Genomic DNA, 20,886 nt, shown 5'->3' with positions numbered 1-20,886 from the left:
GCTAGCAGCTGAGGGGTGGCTCTGGTTCTGGTTTGTCACTGCTAACCTCTGAGGTTCCTTCTCTGTGGAACAAGATGTCGAATGGACCCAGTAGACCAGGAGGCCATGAACGGTTAAGTTTTATGTCATCGAATCTCCCAGGTATCTCTATTCTCAGCTTAGATAATGCCTAGCTCCTAACAGACCGTAAGTATTTGCTAAATGAAAACCAATAACTGTCATCCCAAATTTGCTGATGAGAAAGCTGAAGGCTCAGAGATCAGGTGACTTAACAAAGGTAACAAGGGATAGGTGAGCTGTAGTCCCACTTGGCTTTTCTTCACTCGCCCCTACTGACCTTGTAGTTCATGTGAGGAGAGGTGGGGGCAGGGTGCATCTTAAAGACACTCAGAAGGGTAGAGGCACTGTGGTGCTGCACAGTGACAGGCCCACAGAATGTGACCTGTCGTAAACGACTCACGTCAGTCCCCTGAACCAGCCATAACAAGGAATGGAGCAAGGGAAAGGTGCTTAACTGTTCTTGCAAAATGCCTACCAACAGCATGAAGAAGAGCCAGCTCCCCTTCAATGTGCACACACGCATTCACAGGCAGCGGAGACGACCACAACACAGCAAAACTCCACACAGTGCTGCTTTAAACCTCTTTGCTGCAACTGGACTTGACATTTGATCACAAAGACCTTCCTATTTTAATCTGCCTCAGATTACTCAGACACTCAGACTGTGAAATCTTGCCACCTATCTACCCTCTATGACCATGCCTGCTGCTCACGTCTTCTCTGTAAGTCATATCTGAGACAGAGAATTCAAGAAAGATCAACGGCTCACTAGTACTGACCAAGCCCAGGCAGAGCTTTAACTTTTCTTTTTACACATGCTAAGGACAGAACTCAGGGCATGCATGCACGGAAGAGCCAGAAGGGCTGAGCCCTACCAAGCTCCAGCTTTTCCTTTTCTACATATGAGTCAACAACTCAGTATCAGAGCTTGAACTTAGTGCTTCATGCTCACTTGGCTTTATTGCTTATGGTCAGTACTCTACCACTTGAGCCACACCTCCAGTCTGGCTTTTTATCTTTCATTGGTCAATTAGAGTCTCAAGGACTCTTCTGCACTGACCTTGAACTGTGATCCTCAGGATCTCAGCCTTCTAAATAGCTAGGGTTACAGGCGAGAGCCACCCGCATCCAGCTCCATTTTTACATTAGGACTGGCAAAGGTTTAAGACCACATAGGTGGGAAGAGTAATCAGCCTATTTGAAAAGCAGAAAAACTTGGAATGAAGGATATGCTTCAAGTTCCCTAATTTATTTTTGGAGCAAAATGAAATTCCCTCCCCTGAATAAGAATGAGACTCTGTGAAAAGCAGGAATACAAACTCCACAGAGGACCTGCCCTGCCAGGAGAAAGAACCACAACCCAAAAGTCTCGAGACCTCAGCCAAGTACTTACTTTAGCTGCAGTGAAGAAAAAAAACCTACCAAGTGGAAACATTCTGTCCACATCTCTACATCAGCACTAGCGGGGCCAAGAAAACCTTAGCTGAGAGCAAGAACAGGCACTTCACTAACTGCTCCAGGGTGACAGTACAACTCGACCCACGGCCACGCTCTGCGGGGTACTTAACCTTCTTGAGTTTATTTTTTCTCAGGAGCAGTTGTATAAAAATGTACACAGAAGCCGGGCACTGGTGGCTCACAGCTGTAATCCTAGCTACTCAGGAGGTTAAGATCTGAAGATCACAGTTTGAAGCCAACCTGGGCAAGAAAATCCATAAGACTCTTATCTCTAATCACCAAAAAGCTAGAAGTAGTAGTTCTAGTGGTAAAAGTGCTAGCCTTTTTTTTTTTTTTTTCTTTCTCAGTTGTGGGGCTTGAACTCAGGGTCTGGGTGCTGTCCCTGAGCTCAAAGCTAGCACTCTACCACTTGAGCCACTGCACCACTTCTGGGTTTTGAGTGATTAACTGAAGATAAAGAGTCTCACAGGGACTTTTCTGCCCTGGCTGGCTTCAAACTGCAATCCTCAGATCTCAGCCTCCTGAGTAGCTAGGATTACAAGTGTGAGCCACCAGTGTTAGCTTAGTCTTTTTTTTTTTTTTTGCCAGTCCTGGGCCTTGAACTCAGGGCCTGAGCACTGTCCCTGGCTTCTTTTTGCTCAAGGCTAGCACTCTGCCCCTTGAGCCACAGCACAACTTCTGGCCGTCTTCTATGTATGTGGTGCTTGGGAATCGAACCCAGGGCTTCATGTATATGAGGTGAGCACTCTTGCCACTAGGCCATATTCCCAGCCCAGCCCCTTAGTCTTAACTTTTTGTTTTTATCTATCTATCTATCTATTTATTTATTTATTTTGGCTAGTTCTGGCACTTGGACTCAGGGCCTGAGCACTGTCCCTGGCTTCTTTTTGCTCCACGCTAGCACTCTGCCACTTGAGCCACAGCACCACTTCTGGCCATTTTCTATATGTGGTGCTGGGAAATCAAACCCAGGGCTTCATGTATATGAGGCAAGCACTCTTGCCACTAGGCCATATTCCCAGCTAGTCTTAACTTTTTAATAAAGCTCAGGGACCTGAGTTCAAGTCATAAGATCAGCACAGGGGGGAAAAAAAAAGGTAATTCAAACCCTAAAATTAAGAAAGGCAGATGCTAATAATTCATGCCTACTATCTGAGTTCAAAGCCAATCCAAGTAGAAAAGTCCTCAAGACTCCATCTGCAAAGCTAACCAGAAAGAAGCTGGGTCGTGCCTATAATCCTAGCTACTTAGGAGGCTGAGATCTAAAGATTGTGATTGGAAACCAGCTGGCAGGAAAGTCTAAGACTGAGATTCTTGTCTCATTATCTCAATTAACCACAAACAGGAAAGAAAAAAAAAAAAACAGGCCAGAGTAGAGCTGTAACTCTAGTGGTAGAATGCCAGCCTTGAGTGAAAATGCTAAGGAACAGTGCAGAAGCCCTGACTTTAAGCCCTACTACCTGGCATACACAAAATTAAGTAATTAAATTAATTGTTTTTAATTTTTAAAAAGCTGGGGGCTAGGGATATGGCCTAGTGGCAAGAGTGCCTGCCTCATATACATGAGGCCCTGGGTTCGATTCCCCAGCACCACATATACAGAAAATGGCCAGAAGTGGCGCTGTGGCTCAAGTGGCAGAGTGCTAGCCTTGAGCGGGAAGAAGCCAGGGACAGTGCTCAGGCCCTGAGTCCAAGGCCCAGGACTGGCCAAAAAAAAAAAAAAAAAAAAAAGCTGTGCTGACAGCATGGCTCAGTTAGCAGAGTGCCAGCTAAGCAAGCAAGCTGGAAGCTATGAGTTCACACTCCAAGACCACCAAAAAAACAAAAACAAAAACACCAAGAAAAAGGAGTTGGGTATTGGTGACTCACACCTGTAATCCTAGCTATACAGGAGGCTAACATATGAGAATTACAGTTCAAAGCCAACCTGGCCAGCTAAGTCCGTGAGACTCTCATCTCCAATTAACCACCAGGAAACTGGAAGTAGAACCGTGGCACAAAGTGGTAGAGCACTAGCCTTGAGCCAAGAAACTCAGAAACAACACCTAGGCCCTCAGTTCAAGCCCCATAAAGGAAAAAAAAAAAAAAAAGAGGGCTGGGAATTTGGCTTAGTGATAGAGTGCTTGCCTAGCATGCATGAAGCCCTGGTTTTGATTCCTCAGTTGCACATAAACAGAAAAAGCCAGAAGTGAGTAGCACGCTCGCCTTGAGCAAAAGGAAGCCCAGAGACAGCACCCAGGCCCTCAGTTCAAGCCCCAGGACTGGCAAAAACAAACAACCAACAAACAAACCAAAAACACCATAAAGAAAGAAAAGGAAGAAAAACAAACAAAAAAAGAAAACAAAAACCCATTTGTGGTAATATAATTAGACCTGGAGATTGTTGGGGTAACAAAGTACAAGCATAAAATAAAGGAAAAATTGAAGTTTTAATTGATGAAGTAAGGACTTTTCAATGAGTCATTTTCCCTACTCTGTCCACTGCAAACCCAGAAGAGGCCAACCGCTGTGACTATGAGCACTGTCTGCTGTGATCAGGAGCACGGCACGATCCACAGACCGTGACTGGCTCAGGGGCTACCGGGAGGGAGCCTGGAAGAACACCACAAGAGGGGCCTGGAACAAACTGTGCTAAAAAGCAATGAAACCTTCCCTCCACACTATGCTTGGTGCTGGCTGGAGGCCACTAAGAGCATGAGGGACGAGGTTCGGAGGAGGGAAGACCCAGCGTCCCTCCTCACAGACTGCATCAGCTGACAAGCCCAGGAGCTACAGTTCAGCCACAAGGCTGGGCTCCAGGAACAGGACTGAGGAGAGTCTGAGGAGAGGTCAGCAGTCCAAGTATGGGAGCCCTGAACAACAGTGTCCCCGAAGGAGAGAAGAACTGGGGCACAGCAGGTGGAAGACACACACACCCTCTACAGTGGGAATTTAATTTAATTTACACATTATTTGCCCTGTAATTCGTCTACCAATAAACTATGTGAAAATCTAAGCTTTGAGGTAAACACCATTACACACACCTCTTCCAGGAAGAACTGTTGCCCTTAGACAAAAAAACTGCTTAGTCAGAATATGAGTGAGGATTGTTTTGTTTTCATGTGTGTGGTGCTGGGTGGGGGTGGAATCCTGAGCCTTTTGTGAGCTACCACTGAGCCACCCCACCCCCCCGCCCCGACCGAATATAAGCATTTCTGAGGAACTTTGGGACATAGAGCAGAACTCCTTCTCCAGAAAGCTGTACTAAATCATTTAGCCCAAGTTAGCATAGGGCTGGCAAGCAGAAAACAGGATAACAAAGGCCTAGGCTTAAAGAACAGACCATCTGGCCAGAAGCTACAAGGCAACAATGAGCCAGGTGCCGGTGGCTTATGCCTATAATCCTAGCTATTCTGGAGACTGAGATCTGAGGATCTAGGTTTGAAGCCAGCCTGGGTAGAAAAGCCCATGAAATTCTTATCTCCTCTTAACCAGCAAAAAAAAAAAAAGAACTGGAGGTATGGCTCAAGTGGTAGAGTGCCAGCCTTGAACAAAAAAGCCAAGTTCAAGAGAAGAAGGCCCTGAGTTCAAGTCCCAGTACAACCACACACCCCGAAAAAGAAAAATGAATCAGCACGTGAGGCACTACTAGCAGCAGTCAGAGAGGCAGGGAAAAGTCAGGAACATGTCACATGATGGACGCGCTAGGAGACGTCTTTAGCCTGACCCAGATGGAGACCTGAAGCATTTTAAGCTAAAGGAAGCTGGATTTGTTGTTGTTGTTGTTGTTTTAACACGGTCTTGCTACATAGCCCACGTGCAATCAGTCTCTGGAGTGCTCCTGGGTGGATCTGCATTTCACCAAGATCACAACAGCCACTGGAGTCAGCCCAGTAGACACAGGGTCCAGATCACACTGGCAGGTCTCTGAGATGGAAAGGTTCCAAACCCCTAGCAAGATGAGGTCAATGCAGAAGAGCTCCAGCTGCTCCCAGCTGTGTCTCCCAGCACAGGTTGTCTGACCACTAGTAGGAAGTGGCACCATTCACAGGAAGAGGGAGTGATCTGGGGAAAGATGGGTTTGGTCAGTACTGACTTAAGAAGCTTAACTGGAGTCAAAGTTAAGTAATAGTGCTTGCCTAGCAAGTGTAAGGCCCAAGGTTCCCTCTCCAGTTGAGGGAGGGAAGACGGGCAGGCAGGAAGGGCCTAACATCTGCCCAATGGAACTACAGACAAGCAAGTGCTCTCTCCACGTGTGTGAGACACTGAGCTGTGACAATGAGGGCACAGTGGGTCACTGGAGCAGGGAGAACCACTTGCTCCTGTACTGGCCACGTCAGCACAGATGAACAATGCCAAGTCTCCCCAGGGCTGTTCAAAGTAGAGTAATATGGAATCTTTCTTTCTTTTGTCTTTTTTCTCCCAGGTAAAACACATTTGAACTACATCACCATTATTACATATTGACTATTCAGCACCTAGAACAGTGCCTAGACCAAGCAGGCACTCCATAGTATACTACTGGAATGTTGATGGGTTTGTTGTTGTTGTTTTTTGCTTGTTTTGTGCCAGTGCTGGGGCTTGAATTCAGGGCTTGGGCACTGCTCCTGAGCTTTTTGTTCAAGGCTAGTGCTCTACCACTTGAGCCACAACTCCACTTCTGGCTTTTTTGATGGTTCATTGGAGGTAATAAAGAGTCTCAGACTTTTCTGCCAGGGCAGGCTTCAAACCATAATCCTCAGATCTCAGCCTCCTGAGTGGCTAGTATTACAGACATGAGCCACCCACCGGTGCCATAAAACACATACACCAAGATATTAAGTCTATTAAATTAAAATATTAACTGGCTCTTTGGCGCAATAGATAGTGCATTGGACTTCTAAATTAAAATATTATGCATTATGTACATAAATGTAAAAGTGTTCTGTGGTTTAGAGATAGGTGATGCTAAGGGGGTTTTAGCATTTGCCCAAAGCATGAATGTTACAGCCCAAATCATGTCTGGAGGTGAGCTTCCTTCCACAACCACTCCTGCCTCATTCCCAACCTACCACCCATACCTCACTAGATCACCTCATTCCTGACTGCCCTCCACCAAGCACACCAAGCACAGAGACCTCCAGGACGCTTTAACAAAACAACTTCCTGTTAGGCAAAGTGGTTGATACTCTCCCCGGATACATAGCTGGAAGCCTACCTGGTTCCAGTTTTCCCTTCCCTCCAGGTTCAGGAGCAATGACTCTGCTCTTGAGACCTGAACATCCAAGTTCCTCTATGCCTCAGCCCATTCCACACTGCCCTGCTGCGAAGAAATCTCTCACACCTGGCGCCTCCTAGCCTTCAGCTCACAGGCAAAAGCCACCCATCAAAAAGGTCTGCCTCCCAAGCTGGGTGCTGGTGGCTCACACCTGCCATCCTAACTACTCAGGAGGCTGAGATCTGACGATGACAGTTCAAACCAGCCAGGCAGGAAAGTCCATAAGACTCTTATCTCCAATTAACCACCAGAAAACCAGAAGTGTTGTGGTTCAAGTGGAAGAGCACTAGCCTTGAGCTGAAGAGCTCAGGGACAGCGCCCAGGCCCAGAGTTCATGCCCCATAACCAAAAAAAAAAAAAAAGAAATAGAAAGGTCTGCCTCCCAGATAAGCACACACTAGACAGTATCCTGCATGCACTCAGGCACACATGCGCGCGCGTGCGCGTGCGCACACACACACACACACACCATTTTGTTGTCAGGAGTCTCTTACAGCCTGTGGTAAGCACAGGCATATAGGACCTTGAGAGCTTGTTTGGAGGTTCTAGCAGGGGAGCACAGCTACTAGTATACCCTTGATCGAAAACCAGTCCTGCTCTATCGGGGATGGTCATCCTCTTCAGCTGAGCACACAGCTTCGGGAGGGACACGCGTGGAGGAAGGGGACACCCGCCTAGCTAGCCAGATCAGCCTAATCAACCCTAGTGACAGATGTCACCGCCCTCACATCCAGCAGAGGTATACAGGAAGGAAGGCCTCCATCTCCACCAGCACCAGGGGCTTAACAGTCATATTCACACAGGGCTCCAGAGTGCAGGAAGGAGGGGCAAGAAGGACAGGCTGCTGTGGAAGTGACAATGGACAGTGCGGGCACAAGAGGAGCTGCGCATCTTGATATAAGGTAGACTTAATTGTTTCACAAACCACAAGCAATGGCCGAAAGCGTTATTTTAAAAGGGTTTGCCAACACACCACAGGACATGATGGAGGCTCAAAGCTGTCAATCCTCACCACCTGGGTAAAGACTTGGCAGCTTTCACACAGTGCTGATGCTCCCTCAGTTGGATCAGCAAGCAGGACCCAGCCCTCAGCAGTGGCACTGAGTGGTAGTTCCACCGTGCCTGACAAGTGCCATCAGTGCTTCTGCTTAGGGTCCAGACAAGTCTTTGTGGTGGGCCCCACTATAAAAGGCTTCAGAGCACCCTTACCCCTAGTTCTGACATGCAAACTCCTCCAAACACCAATAAGCCGCCACACTCCTCCACCCCCACCGACACTGCCCAACTTGACCTGGGCAATTCCTCTAGGGCCACCCTTCTGTCCAGTGGATCTTCTCCAGCTGCCCCTCAGACTCCAGTGCTCCTCCACGACAAATCTCCTGCCCACAACACAGAAAGCGCCTGCACCTGGCCTCTGTGCGCACTTCCTGCCTGCCGGCCCAGTCCGCTGACCCCATGACCCCGACAGCTTAACCTCCACCCACTGCTTCCACCAGGCACACACCTGACATAGACACACTCGGGGTTATTTAGGACCTCACTCCTCACAGCCTTCTGGTTCCGGTCTCAGGGGTCCTCACATTCCGCACGAGACACAAACAAAATCCTGGGCCCACTCTGCAACTCAGCCCCCACAATTTCCCTTTTGCGGCTTTATACACTTCAAGTGAAATAACTGAAAAGAATTCAAAACCACTTTACCAGACTATGAATAAAATCTGCAGTGAAAATGCAGCTGAAACTTTATAAACTGAAAGCACCTAGCTGCAGTAGTACCTTTGTAGTAACAGGGCTCAAACTCCGGGGCTCGTGCTCGCTAGACAGGCAATCTACCACTGAAACTACTCGTCTAGCTCTTAGTTGCTTTAGTTATTGTTTGGATATGGTCTCACATCTTTGCCTGAGGCTAGTCTCAGATTGCAATCCTCCTACCTATACCTCTGAATAGTTGGGAATACAGGTATGCATCACCACACACAGTAAAAGCAATATTTTAAAGAAAATTCAACTCCTGGGGCTGGGGATATGGCCTAGTGGCAAGAGTGCTCACCTCGTATACATGAAGCCCTGGGTTCGATTCCCCAGCACCACATATACAGAAAATGGCCAGAAGTGGCGCTGTGACTCAAGTGGCAGAGTGCTAGCCTTGAGCAAAAAGAAGCCAGGGACAGTGCTCAGGCCCTGAGTCCAAGGCCCAGGACTGGCAAAATAAATAAATAAATAAATAAAAGACGAAACTAGCCTCATTTATAAAAAAAAAAAAAGAAAGAAAAAAAAAGAAAATTCAACTCCTTACGACCTACATGTGATCTGCTCCCAGAATAAGCCTCATACATCTCCACTTCCCTGCCCTCCACTTTCACCACTACCTGACTTGCCATTGTAACTTCCCTGGAGACTTCGGTAGGGTGGGGTGCCCCACACTGAGGCCTCCAAAGCTGCTGGGGGTAGCCTCCTGCAGGGGACCTGCACTGGCCGCTGGCTCCATGTCACCCCCAACAGTCAGGGATTCTGATTAGAAACTGAACAATGAGCAGTGGGCAAGGATGAGAGAGCTGTTTGCTCTCAGACCAAGCGATGCTGTGATCGGTGATTACCATGTCTTTCTACTGCTGTTGGAGATGGAAAAGGCACGCCAGCTTCTCTTCCACTTCTAGTTACGTGTATGGGCAGTCTGATGCACATCAACCCACCAAGATCTAGAAAAGTTCACTGTGCTTGCTACAAATCTGTCTGGCAGATGGGAAAACCCATACTCAAAGTCTTCTCTTCCCTCCAGAGCATCAAGGCAGAAGACAACTCTGGGAAGGTTGAGGGCAGTCACCAATAAACTGGAGAGAAAAAGGAGCAGAAAGCCACAGCTATGAGAGGTCTGGCTGTTCTCCTGGGACACAGAAGGCAAAAGCAGGAGTACAAACCTGACAGCTAGGACTTAAAGGGGAAGATCCTAAAGAAAGCAGACAGACAATGGGCCACAAAGCCTGCGGTGAAGCTGCTTTCCTAGTCTCAAGATGGCAGGGAGACCAGAACTGGGACCTGCTCAGGACCTGCCCTGCAGTGAGGAACTGGGGAACACACACTCCAGGACTTCACCCTGCAAGTGATGGTGACAGCGGCCATGGCTTGGAAGACTGAATTCCAGCCTCAAGCCATGTGATCCTCCCTGAACTGAAATCACTGCCTTCCTAGAACCCAACATGAGACAAGAGGAAGACAGTGCCACCCAACCCATCATGCCTACACACCCTGCCTGGCACTCAAAGAAGCAAAATCAGTGTTTTGATAAAGAAAGGCAAGAGAAAAACCAAAAATGAAATCAAGCTGGGTGCCAGCAGCTCACACCTATAATCCATCATGGTTCAAAGCCATCCCAAGCAGGAAAGTCCATGAGACTCTTATCTCCAATTAACCACCAGGAAACTGGAAGTGGCTCTGTGGCTCAAAGTCGTAGAGCACTTGCCTTGAGCTGAAAAGCTCAGGGACAGCACCTAGGCCCTAGGTTCAAGCCTCACGACCAACAAAAGGGGGAAAAAAAGTAAAGGCGAAACAGGTTTTTCAGACAAATATCATTCAGCTCATCACACAGAGACATGAACTAAGGGATATGTGAAAGAAAGTTCTTCAAGGAAAACAAGACAATCCCTCATAAAACATGAGAAAGAAAAGCGGTGAAGAGCAATAAAATGGATAGCTATGGCCGGGCACAGTAGACTATATCTATAATCTCAGCATTTGGAAGTCTAAAGCAAGATAACTGTGAATTGAGGCCAGCCTGTACTACACAGAAGACTCGATCTTTTATTTTTTTTAAGTAGCTATGAGAATAAATCTAAATAAAATAAACAGTAACAGCCCAAACAATGTTGACAACATAAAAATAGTAAAATTATAATAATGATACAGATTGGAGGCATTAATTGTAATTCAAATACCTACAGCAACGGCAATGTCTGAGAAGCAATAAAAAACTAAATTTGAGGAGTTGGAGATATGGCTCAGTTGGTAGAGCACTTGCCAAATAAGTGAAAGCAGCAGGTACCAAGTTTGGGTCCCAGTCTCAGACCTAAAAAGAAAAATTGAAATTAAGCCAGGTGCGTGTGGGCTCATACCTGAAATTCTAGCTTCTCAGGAGACAGAGATCTGAGAATTATGGCTCAAAGCACAAGCAGGAAAGTCTGTAAGGCTCTTATCTCCAATTAACCAGCAAAAAAGCCAGATGTGGAGCTGTGGCTCAAGTGGTAGAGTGCTAGACTTGAGCAAAATAAAGCTCAGGAACAGCACCCAGCCCCTGAGTTCAAGCCCCAGGACTACACCAAAAAATAAGAGAAAAAAACAAAAGAGCAAAGCAAAGCCAGGCACCACTGGCTCATACCTATAATCCTAGCTACACTGGAGGCTATGATCTGAGGATCAAGGTTTGAAGCCAGCCCAGGCAGCTAAGTTTGTGGGACTATCTCCAACTAACCACCAGAAAAATGGAAGTGGCACTGTGGCTCAAAGTGGTAGAGTACTAGCCTTGAGTGAAAACTGTCAGAGACAATGGCACCAGGCTCTGACTGCAAGCCCTACAACCAATAAAATTGAAGATGATGATGATGATGATGATGACGACGAAAAATAGAAAGAGCCAGATACAGGTATAATCCTATAATCCTAGCTACTCAGGAGGCTGAGATTTGAGGATCGCAGTTCAAAGCCAGCCTGGGAAGAAAAGTCCATGAGACTCATCTCCAATTAACCAATTAAAAACTAGAAGTGGGGCTGGGAATCTGGCTTAGCAGTAGAGTGCTTGCCTTGCATGCATGAAGCCCTGGGTCAATTCCTCAGCACCACATGAACAGAAAAGGCCGGAAATGGTGCTGTGGCTCAAGTGGTAGACTGCTAGCCTTGAGCAAAAAGGAAGCCAGGGACAGTGCTTAGGCCCTGAGTCCAAGCCTCAGGACTGGCAAAAAGTAAAAAAACAAGCTGTAAGTGGTGTTGTGGCTCAAGTGGTAGAGCACTAGTCTTGAGCACAAAGAGGCTCAGGGACAGTCCACACCCAGGCCCTGAGTTCAAGCCCCACCACCAACAACAACAACAGCAAAAAAAAAAAAAAAAAAAAAAAAAAAAAAAAAAAAAAACAGAAGAAAAAGAACAGACCTTAAGCAGGGCACCAGTGGCTCATTCTTGCAATCCTAGGTATGTGAAAGACAAAGATGGGAAGGATTGTGGTACAAGGCAAGCCTCAGCAAAAAGTTTACAAGACCATGTCAACCAACAGCTGGATATCCTTGGACATGCCTGGCATCCTAGGTACAACAAAAAATCTAAGTAGGAAGATTGGCATCCAGGCTGGCTTGGAAAAAAAATAAGTGAGATCTTATTTTGAAAATAATGAGAGCAGGGGCTGGGAATGTGGCTTAGTGGTAGAGTGCTTGCCTAGCATGCATGAAGCCCTGGGTTCGATTCCTCAGTACCACATACACAGAAAAAGCCAGAAGAAGTGGTACTGTGGCTCAAGCGATAGAGTGCTAGCCTTGAGCAAAAAAGAAACCAGGGGGCTGGGGATATGGCCTAGTGGCAAGAGTGCCTGCCTCGGATACACGACCCTAGGTTTGATTCCCCAGCACCACATATACAGAAAACGGCCAGAAGCGGCGCTGTGGCTCAAGTGGCAGAGTGCTAGCCTTGAGCAAAAAGAAGCCAGGGACAATGCTCAGGCCCTGAGTCCAAGGCCCAGGACTGGCAAAAAAAAAAAAAAAAGAAACCAGGGACAGTGCTCAGGGCCTGAGTTCAAGCGCCGGGACTGGCAAAAATAAATAAATAAATAATAAAATAGAAATAACCAGAGCAGCTGGCTCATGCCTATAATCTTAACTACTCAGGAGGCTGAGATCTGGAGGATCATAATTTAAGCCCAATGTAAAGAGAACAGTTAAGATTCCATCTCCAAAATAACCAACAAAAAGCCAGACTGACAATGTAGCCCAAATGGTAGAATGCAAGCCAAACAAGAAAATCAAGGAAGCTCGAAACCCTGAGTTCAAACCTCAGTACTAGCAAATAAATAACCAAGGCTGGAGGCATGGCGAAGTGGCGAGTACCTACATAGCAAGAGAGAAATCCCGAGTTCAAACTCCTAGTATGACTGCTTTAGAAAACAAAACAAAGCACATATTGCCCATCTTAAAAAGGAAGCGGAGTGCCGACACTCATGCCACTAGAGGGAAAAAAGAATGACTAAGCGAGGGACATCACTCTAGATGGATATTGTAAACCATGTTGCTCACTTATTTACTTGTGTGCTGTAGTGTACTAGGGCTTGGACTCGCCTTCTGCTCTCACTTAGACTGGCACTCTGCCACTTGATCCACAGCTCTACTTTTTTGACTTTTTGCTCATTAATTGGAGATAAGAGTCTCATGAACTTTCCTGCCTAGGCTGGCTTTGAACCAAATTTTTCAGATCTCAGGATTGTAGGCATGTGCCACTAGCACCCAGCTATCATAAAGCATTTGTTTGTATGTGTGCCAATCCTGGGGTTTGAACTCAAGAGTCTCGGTGCTGTCCCTGAGCTCTTTTGATCAAGTTGGTGCTCTACCATTTGAGCCAAAACTCCCCTTCCAGCTTTTTGTGGTTAACTGGAGATAAGAGTCTCACGGACTTTTCCTGTGTAGGATGGCTTCAAACCATGATCCTCAGATCTCAGCTTCCCGAGTCGCTAGAAGTATAGGCCTGAGCCACTGGCACCCAACATTATCACAAACCATTTTAAACTTACAAACTGGAAAGTTTGGGTGGCTTAAATAAATCCCTAGGTAGAGAATACCTTGCCTAAAAGACAAGAAGACATACTGTATCAGAAAAATCCTAAATTAACTGGGCTAGTGTAAAATTGATTCTGAAATGTTTCCTTCTTACAAGGAAAATCCCACAACCATCTGGCTTTCCCAGTGACTTCTTTCTAACAAGGAGGAAAGACCAACTTCATCACAGGAAGCCTTCCAAGAACAGAAAACTAAGCAACAGTGTCCACCTTGTTTTTATGAGACCAGTGGACTCCTGATGCCAAAACTCAGCAAGGAAGTAAAAGCACAGGCCAATCTTCCTCGTGAATATAGACAGTAAGAGGAAAACATAAGAGACAAGGCTGGGATTGTTCTAGAAATTCATCTTAAAAAGCTAAATCATGGGGCCAGGAATGTGGCTTAGCGGTAGAGTGCTTGCCTGGCATTCATGAAGCCCTGGGTTCAGTTCCTCAGCAACACATAAACAGAAAAAGTCAGAAGTGGCACTGTGGCTCAAGTAGTAAAGTGCTAGCTTGCCTTGAACAAAAGGAAGCCAGGGACAGTGCTTAGGCCCTGAGTTCAAGCCCCAGGACTGGCAAAAAAATAATAAAATAAGATAAATCACCACATTAGTAGAAAAATCTTTTGACTACCTCAAAAGATGCAAGAAATGCATGATATTCTGCAGTTATTCATGACTTTCCAAATAAACTAGAAAGTTCCTAACTATCAAGTTTGGGACCAGCCGAGGCTACACAGTGAACTCATCACCAGAAAAACCTCTTAGCAAACTTAAGAATCAAAAAGAATTCTGATTGAGAATATATGCAAAATGCTGCCAATTCATCTCATTCATGGGCAAGACTCGGGCAGCACCCCAACACCACAAGCAAGACAGGACGCTTGTACCCACTCTGTCCCACCGGCCCCAAAGGCCTCGGTGCAGTTCAGCAAGGCAAGGAGACAAGGACAAAAACAAAAAGGAAAAACTGACGAGTATGCAAAAACTTAGTTCTACCACTATACACTAGTAAATGATTACGGACTAGAATGATTCACGGACTAGAAGATCAATACTAAAAATTTCTCTTTTCTTCCCACAGTAGTCTATACAGCAAAACAATCTCAGTTAAAATCTAGCACTTTTTTTTTTTTTTGCTGAGATTGCCAGCACATTCTACTTTGATGTGTGTGTTTTTTTTTTTTTTTTTTTTTTGTTTTTTTTTTGCCAGTCCTGGGCCTTGGACTCAGGGCCTGAGCACTGTCCCTGGCTTCTTCCCGCTCAAGGCTAGCACTCTGCCACTTGAGCCACAGCGCCGCTTCTGGCCGTTTTCCGTATATGTGGTGCTGGGGAATCGAACCTAGGGCCTCGTGTATCCGAGGCAGGCACTCTTGCCGCTAGGCTATATCCCCAGCCCCTTGATGTGTGTTTTTGAGACAGGGTCTCACAATGTAGACCTTGCTCACCTCAAACTCACCATCCTGCTGGGTCAACCTCCCAGGGCTGGGACTTCAGGCATGCACTACCACACCCAACTCAGATTCTAAAACGTATCTGAAAATGTAAAGGGTCAAGGTTAACTAAGGAAATGTTTTGTTTGGCTGTTTTTAGGGTCCAGCTATTGTAGGTCAGGCTGGCCTTTAACTCAACAATCTTCCTGCCTCAGTCTCCCAAGTGCTAGGATTGTAGGAATGTGCCTCTATGCCTAGAAATCTTGGAAGAGCTAAGGTGGAGGACTTAAATGACCAGATGTCAAGACAAGCCCTGCAATTTAGACATGAGAGTTGTGCAGAGGATAGAAACATCAATGGAGCAAAGCCAAGCCCATCCATGCCCAGTCACTGCACCACTGAGACACACCACCACCCCAGCCTAGAAGATGCATAAATGTGACATGAGCACGAAACATTTCTGAAATTGCTGACCAACTGAGCTACATGAAAATGCAAACCTTTTACTCATCCAGAGATACTGGAAGTGGCTGGGCTGGGCCCGGCATGTGGGCCATGTCTGCAACCCCAGTTACTTGGGAGTTTGTGGCCCCAGGACTTTGCAGGCCAGCCTGAGCTACATAGTGAGCTCACAGCCGTAGGCTGCATAGAGATCCTGTCTAAAAAACCACCAATAAAGAAAGAAAATACTTACAGAGAATGAAAGGACAAGCTAGAGTATAAAAATAATCTGTCATGTACACATGGTACTAGACTGTACAAACAATTCCTCCAAACCATTAAGAAACAGACAACAGTGTCAACAAATGAGCAAAGACAATCATTTCACAATAAAGCCAGTGAGCATCCTGTGGAGAAGCTCAAGCCTGCATGCTGGCTTCTCACAAGAGAGCAACAAGACCACACGCAGAGCCACCTCCCACTAAACACCACCAGGGGAGGACACACACACACACACACACACACACACACACACACTCTACTGGTAGTGATCCAAGATGACAAACTGCCACTTGTGACAATACTGCACAAAGCTGAGTAAGCACAACTATCATTCTGCAATTCTACTCCTCTGAACACACCTGGTAGAAATCCCTACCTATCTGTACCCCTCGAAGAGCAAGACAGTCAGGGCAGCATCTACAAAGACTAGAAACAACCTGATGTTTGCCATGGAAAGAAACCATTGCATGCCTGTGTTCTGGATGAGTTGTGACCAGGAAAATAGGTACAAATGAGAAAACATAGCTGATCCTCACACTCAGTGTTCAGTAAAAGACCAAGACAAAAATACACACTTCCTTCTACCTCCATCACAAGCAGGCAAAGCTCATCTATACTACAGACTAGGGCCCTGCTGACAACTGGGGACAGTTCTTGGGACTAAACTGGGAGGCTGATAACATCTCATCTCTTGACCTATGCAGTCCCACAGGTGACACCTAGGTAGGGTTCAAGAGGTCACACTTCAGGCTGTGTGGGATGTGCTCCAGTTTAGGTGTTCAAATGAACACTCTGACATGCTTGTCTAACCTGCCAAGAGTACTCATGCACACACTCCTCCGGTCACACCAGGGACTACCACAGACAAGCCTGATTTCTGCAAGGGCAAAGTCTAAAACAAGTTTCCTTCATGCTCCCTGTGCTTCTAAAATGCTGGACTCAGGAGCTCAGGTGTGATGTGTGCCATCATCACCACTACAAAATCCTCTCATAGGCATTTACAAGCTGCTTCGCTGAGCAGTAGCCAGAAACAAATCACCAGGCAACCAGCTAGTCAGCCAATACCCACTGCCAAGACTAACTGTGCAAAATCCCTATCACTTCCGACACATCCTGGGTTCCCATTCTTCCCCAAACTACTTTATCATATACCTATGTATTAAACACTTCAGAATATGTGCCTGAAGTTACATTACAATAGCCAGGCACTGATGGCTCATGCATGCAAGCATAGCTACTTGAAAGGCTGATGGAGCGTGGGCAAAAGTATTCCCAAGACTCCTTCTACACCAATTAGTGGATGCAGTGGCACAGGCCTGGCAGAGGGTGTGACCCCCCATCTCACAAGTAACTAGTGGATAAATGGGCTGCAGGCCTGTCTCAGCAGTAGACCATCTACACAGCAAGTACCAGGTGCTGAGCTCAAACCCCAGTACTGGGGAGAGGGGGGAAAATACAATTATGAGAACAAAATCACCAGAAATTTACAAATATGTACAACAAAATCCTGGTAAAACATAAATTGCCAATCCTTATAAGTTTGGGGCTGGGGATATGGCCTAGTGGCGAGAGAGCTTGCCTCGTATACATGAGGCCCTGGGTTCGATTCCCCAGCACCACATATACAGAAAACGGCCAGAAATGGCGCTGTGGCTCAAGTGGCAGAGTGCTAGCCTTGAGCAAAAAGAAGCCAGGGACAGTGCTCAGGCCCTGAGTCCAAGGCCCAGGACTGGCCAAAAAAAAAAAAAAATACAGCCAATCCTTATAAGTTTGTGGTAATTAAAATCTGACCTAGGCAGACTTGCTAACTTATAAGATTTCAATTTTTAAAAATGCCTCTAACCCCACAAAAAAATGGAGCAGATAGAACAACAGCTTATTGCTTCTAAAAATGAAATTCATATATATACCTTATCAATCTTTCAGGAGAATTGACTACAGCCAAGAAATGCATTAAGGCTAGTAACCATTCATTTGCTAATCTACCACTGCAGACCCATCATGAGGATGTAGGCACGGTTACTCAGGTCTACTTGAGTGCACCATAAAGGCATCTCCTCTAAGTGATGTGGCATCTGGACAGCTCACAAACTTCTAAGCAACCTACTTATCTCCCACTGTTCTGTGAGTCGTTCACTTCTTACTCGTCTCCACCACTTACTCCCCTCACCAACCATTAAATTCTCCTTTGCAACACTGGTCCAAATAGGACCTACTTAGACAACTGCTTCCCTTGTGCCAAGAAGGAAGTTCCATCTTTTATGTACCCTAAACAAATTTTATTTGCAAATCACAAGTGTTCTGATAAAGGTGTGCTGTGGAAACACTTTTTCGGTTAAATCAATCCATGAGATGCAGCTAATGGGGAAGACACACCCCGTCCCTGAGATACAGTGCACAGGAAGTCTGCAGTTAGTAAGAAAAAAATGTAAGACAACACACTGGAAGACACCCACAGCTTGGTTACTTATGCTGTAGGGCCCTTTTATAAATACTTCAAAGCACTTTCCCAGATTTAGGCAAATCCTCACCGACAGGGATGAGAGTAAGGTACATTCACAGGACGCTGGAGGACTCCAACTTTTCTAAGAAGTAACTTCATGTGTATTTACCAACATCACAAACCACAATCTCACAAATGCGTTATGCCACACACTCAGCTAACACAGTAACAAGAGATACCATCAGACAGAGACAGTGGGAGAACACCATAGTTTCAGGTTGAACACAAGCATACCTGTGGAAGTGCAGTGTTGAGTTGTCTCTGCAAAGAGTCTCTTTCGTGTCCGACCTCATGTAATTTCCCCTGGGTTAAGGCCAGCGTTTCTTGGGTCTCTCTCAGCGTGTCCAGGAGACGATCCCTTTCCTCTAGCATGGACACCATGAGCTGTTCAAAATGGGAATCTGCATCTGGCTGTGATGGGGAGCCTGACCCATGGCTCCCACTTCCTCCTGGGGGGCCCTCTGCTTCACTGATGGTTGGCATCACCTCGCACATCATCTTGAAAGAAAAGACCCAAGCTGGAATCACTGAGTGCAAGATCCAGGTTACCTGCAGCCTTCTGAGTATCTGCAGCTAACAAATAAAATGCAGCCAGCCAGAGCTGGTGGCTCCCGCCTGTGATCCTAGCTACTCAGGAGGCCGAGATCTGCAGTTCAAAGCCAGCCTGGGAAGGAAGTCTGAGAGACTCTTATCTCCAATTAACGATCAAAAAAGCCAGAAGTGGGGGTGTGGCTCAAGTGGTAGAGCACTCGCCTTGAGTGAAAAGTTAAGGGACAGTGCTGGGGCCCGGTTCAAGCCCCAGGACCAGCACCAATAAGGGAAAAATTTAAAAAACACCGCACTGACAGCCTGGCTATCCTCAGCAATGTTAGGCTTCCGATGCAAACACTCCTGGAAAACAGGCACAGACAAACACCGGGTGAAGATCACAGGACTCGAAGGCAGTTAAAAAACAACAACAACAACAACAAAAAGCGGTCAGAAAAGACAAGGACCAGAAGCGGCTATCGCTCACGTGAGGAGCCAACCACGGGAGTGGAGTGTGAAGTTGTAGGAAACAAGTAAGCCCGCCGCCACCCGCTTTCTCCCCCTATTTCCCAGTTCGGGGGGGGGGGGGGTGTCCCCCAGTCACTGCCCAGGACGAGCGCGGGAGGGGCACGCCGCCGAGCACCCACTCCATCAGGTGTCTCCCGGGAAGGGCTGGCGGGCTCCTTCGATTCTCGTCGGGATTCGGTGCGCGCGGCGGGGAGCGGCGTCGTGGGGCCAGGAGAGGCGTTTTCCAAGGGCTGCGGTGCGCGCTGGGTCAATCGACCTGACTTACGTAAGTTTGCAGTGGAAGGAGGAGTGTGGAGGAGGAGGAGGAGGAGGAGGAGGACTCCCCGGCGGGAGTGCGGGAGGTCGCCCGCGGCCCGGCGCCGGGACGGGCAGGGAAGCGGGCTGCGAGCCCCCGCCCCGTCTCGGACGGGGCCCTCGGGGCCGCCGGCGCTGGCGGGCAGGGCGACCCCCGAGGCGGCGGCCCGGGGTCGGCGCACCTGACGCCCGTGACCTCCAGCCGCCCGCCCCGCCCCGGCGCCGCGGAGCCCCGGGCCCCGCCGCCCGCCGCAGGTGCGGCCCCGTCCCGGCGCGGGGGGTCTCGGAGGCGTCGGGCCCGGGGGGGGGGGTCCCGTTAGGCCCCCCGGAGCGGCCCGGCGCCGGGGCCTCGCCCCCCCCCCCCGGCCTCCCCGGCGGCCCGGCCCGGTGACGTTCGGGAGCGCGCGGCCGCCCGGCCCGCTCGCCGCCCGGCTGCCTCCGATCCCCGCGCCTCACCTTGCTCGCCGGCGGGAGCGGCGAGGGGGCTCCGTGGAGGCCCGCGGGCCGCGGCTCGCCACGCGCGAGCTCGAGGGCGACGAAGGCGGCCCGCGGCGGCGTCCCTGCCCGCCCCACGACGCGGCCCGGGGCCCGCCGCCCCAGTCACGAAGGCCGGCCCGCGGCCGGACACTGGCTGGCGCGGAGGAGCGGGCCCGGCGGCGCGTCGCCGGCGTCAACGTGCCCGACGTCGGGCGCGTCGGCGCGAGCGTCAGCACCGCCCCCCTCCCCGGCGGGGGGCGGGGGGCTCGCCGAGGACCGCTTCGGGAGACGGCGCGTGCGTCACCTCCGCGGGCGGGAGCGGGCGCCGCATCCGGAGCGCTGATTGGCTGCGTGCCGCGGGAGTCCCGCCCCGCGCCCCGCCCCCGGAGCGCCGCCGGCGGAGCCTCAGGTGGGAGCCCGGGTGGGACTCGGGTGCCGGCGCCGTGACCGGCGTGGGCCGCGGGGGCCGTCTGCGGGCGGCGGCTGGCCAGACACCGCCCGGACCTCGCGTCTGCCCCGGAGGAGCGAGCGAGGCCCGGGTCGTCCCCGGGCCTGCGTGGGGACCGCGCGACTCCGCCCCGGCCGCGGGGCCGCCCCACGGGCTCCGAGGGACGACGCGGTGGCGGCCGGGCGCAGAGGAGCTGGGCGGTGTGCGGTCCTGAGCCCCGGGGAGGCGTGTGGAGGCGGCGGCTGCAGCCGGCCCAGGCCGGCCGGGCCCCCCCAGGACCTGCCGAGAGGACGGATGATACAGCGTTGCCGGCGCCCGTGCCTCGGGCCTGGACTCCTAGTTACCCCACTCCGGAGGCTGAGATGGGAGGCTCACAGTTCGAAGCCAGCCCGGGTAGGAAAGTCCGCCTTGC

At 49.0% G+C, this 20,886-nt stretch overlaps 1 protein-coding gene across 4 annotated transcripts in view; it reads right to left on the bottom strand.

The window, feature by feature from the left end:
* The window catches only part of Ppfia1 (PTPRF interacting protein alpha 1), an 83,184-nt gene extending 62,972 nt beyond the window's left edge, over positions 1–20,212 (bottom strand). For 3 of the 4 annotated variants that reach the window (XM_048359665.1, XM_048359666.1, XM_048359668.1), the window contains exons 1-2: positions 20,006–20,212; positions 18,434–18,697 (exon numbers count right to left, since the gene is read on the bottom strand). In XM_048359665.1, the coding sequence (XP_048215622.1) occupies positions 18,434–18,697 (264 nt within the window). In that variant the 5' untranslated portion in view covers positions 20,006–20,212. The remainder of the gene's footprint in view (positions 1–18,433; positions 18,698–20,005) is intronic. The other variant, XM_048359667.1, reaches the window with a different exon arrangement.
* Positions 20,213–20,886: the final 674 nt, after the last annotated feature.

The sequence above is a fragment of the Perognathus longimembris genome, chromosome 13, assembly GCF_023159225.1.
Source record: "Perognathus longimembris pacificus isolate PPM17 chromosome 13, ASM2315922v1, whole genome shotgun sequence".
In the NCBI taxonomy this organism is placed as follows: Eukaryota; Metazoa; Chordata; class Mammalia; order Rodentia; family Heteromyidae; genus Perognathus; species Perognathus longimembris.
This window is presented reverse-complemented; position numbering and strand designations above follow the sequence as displayed.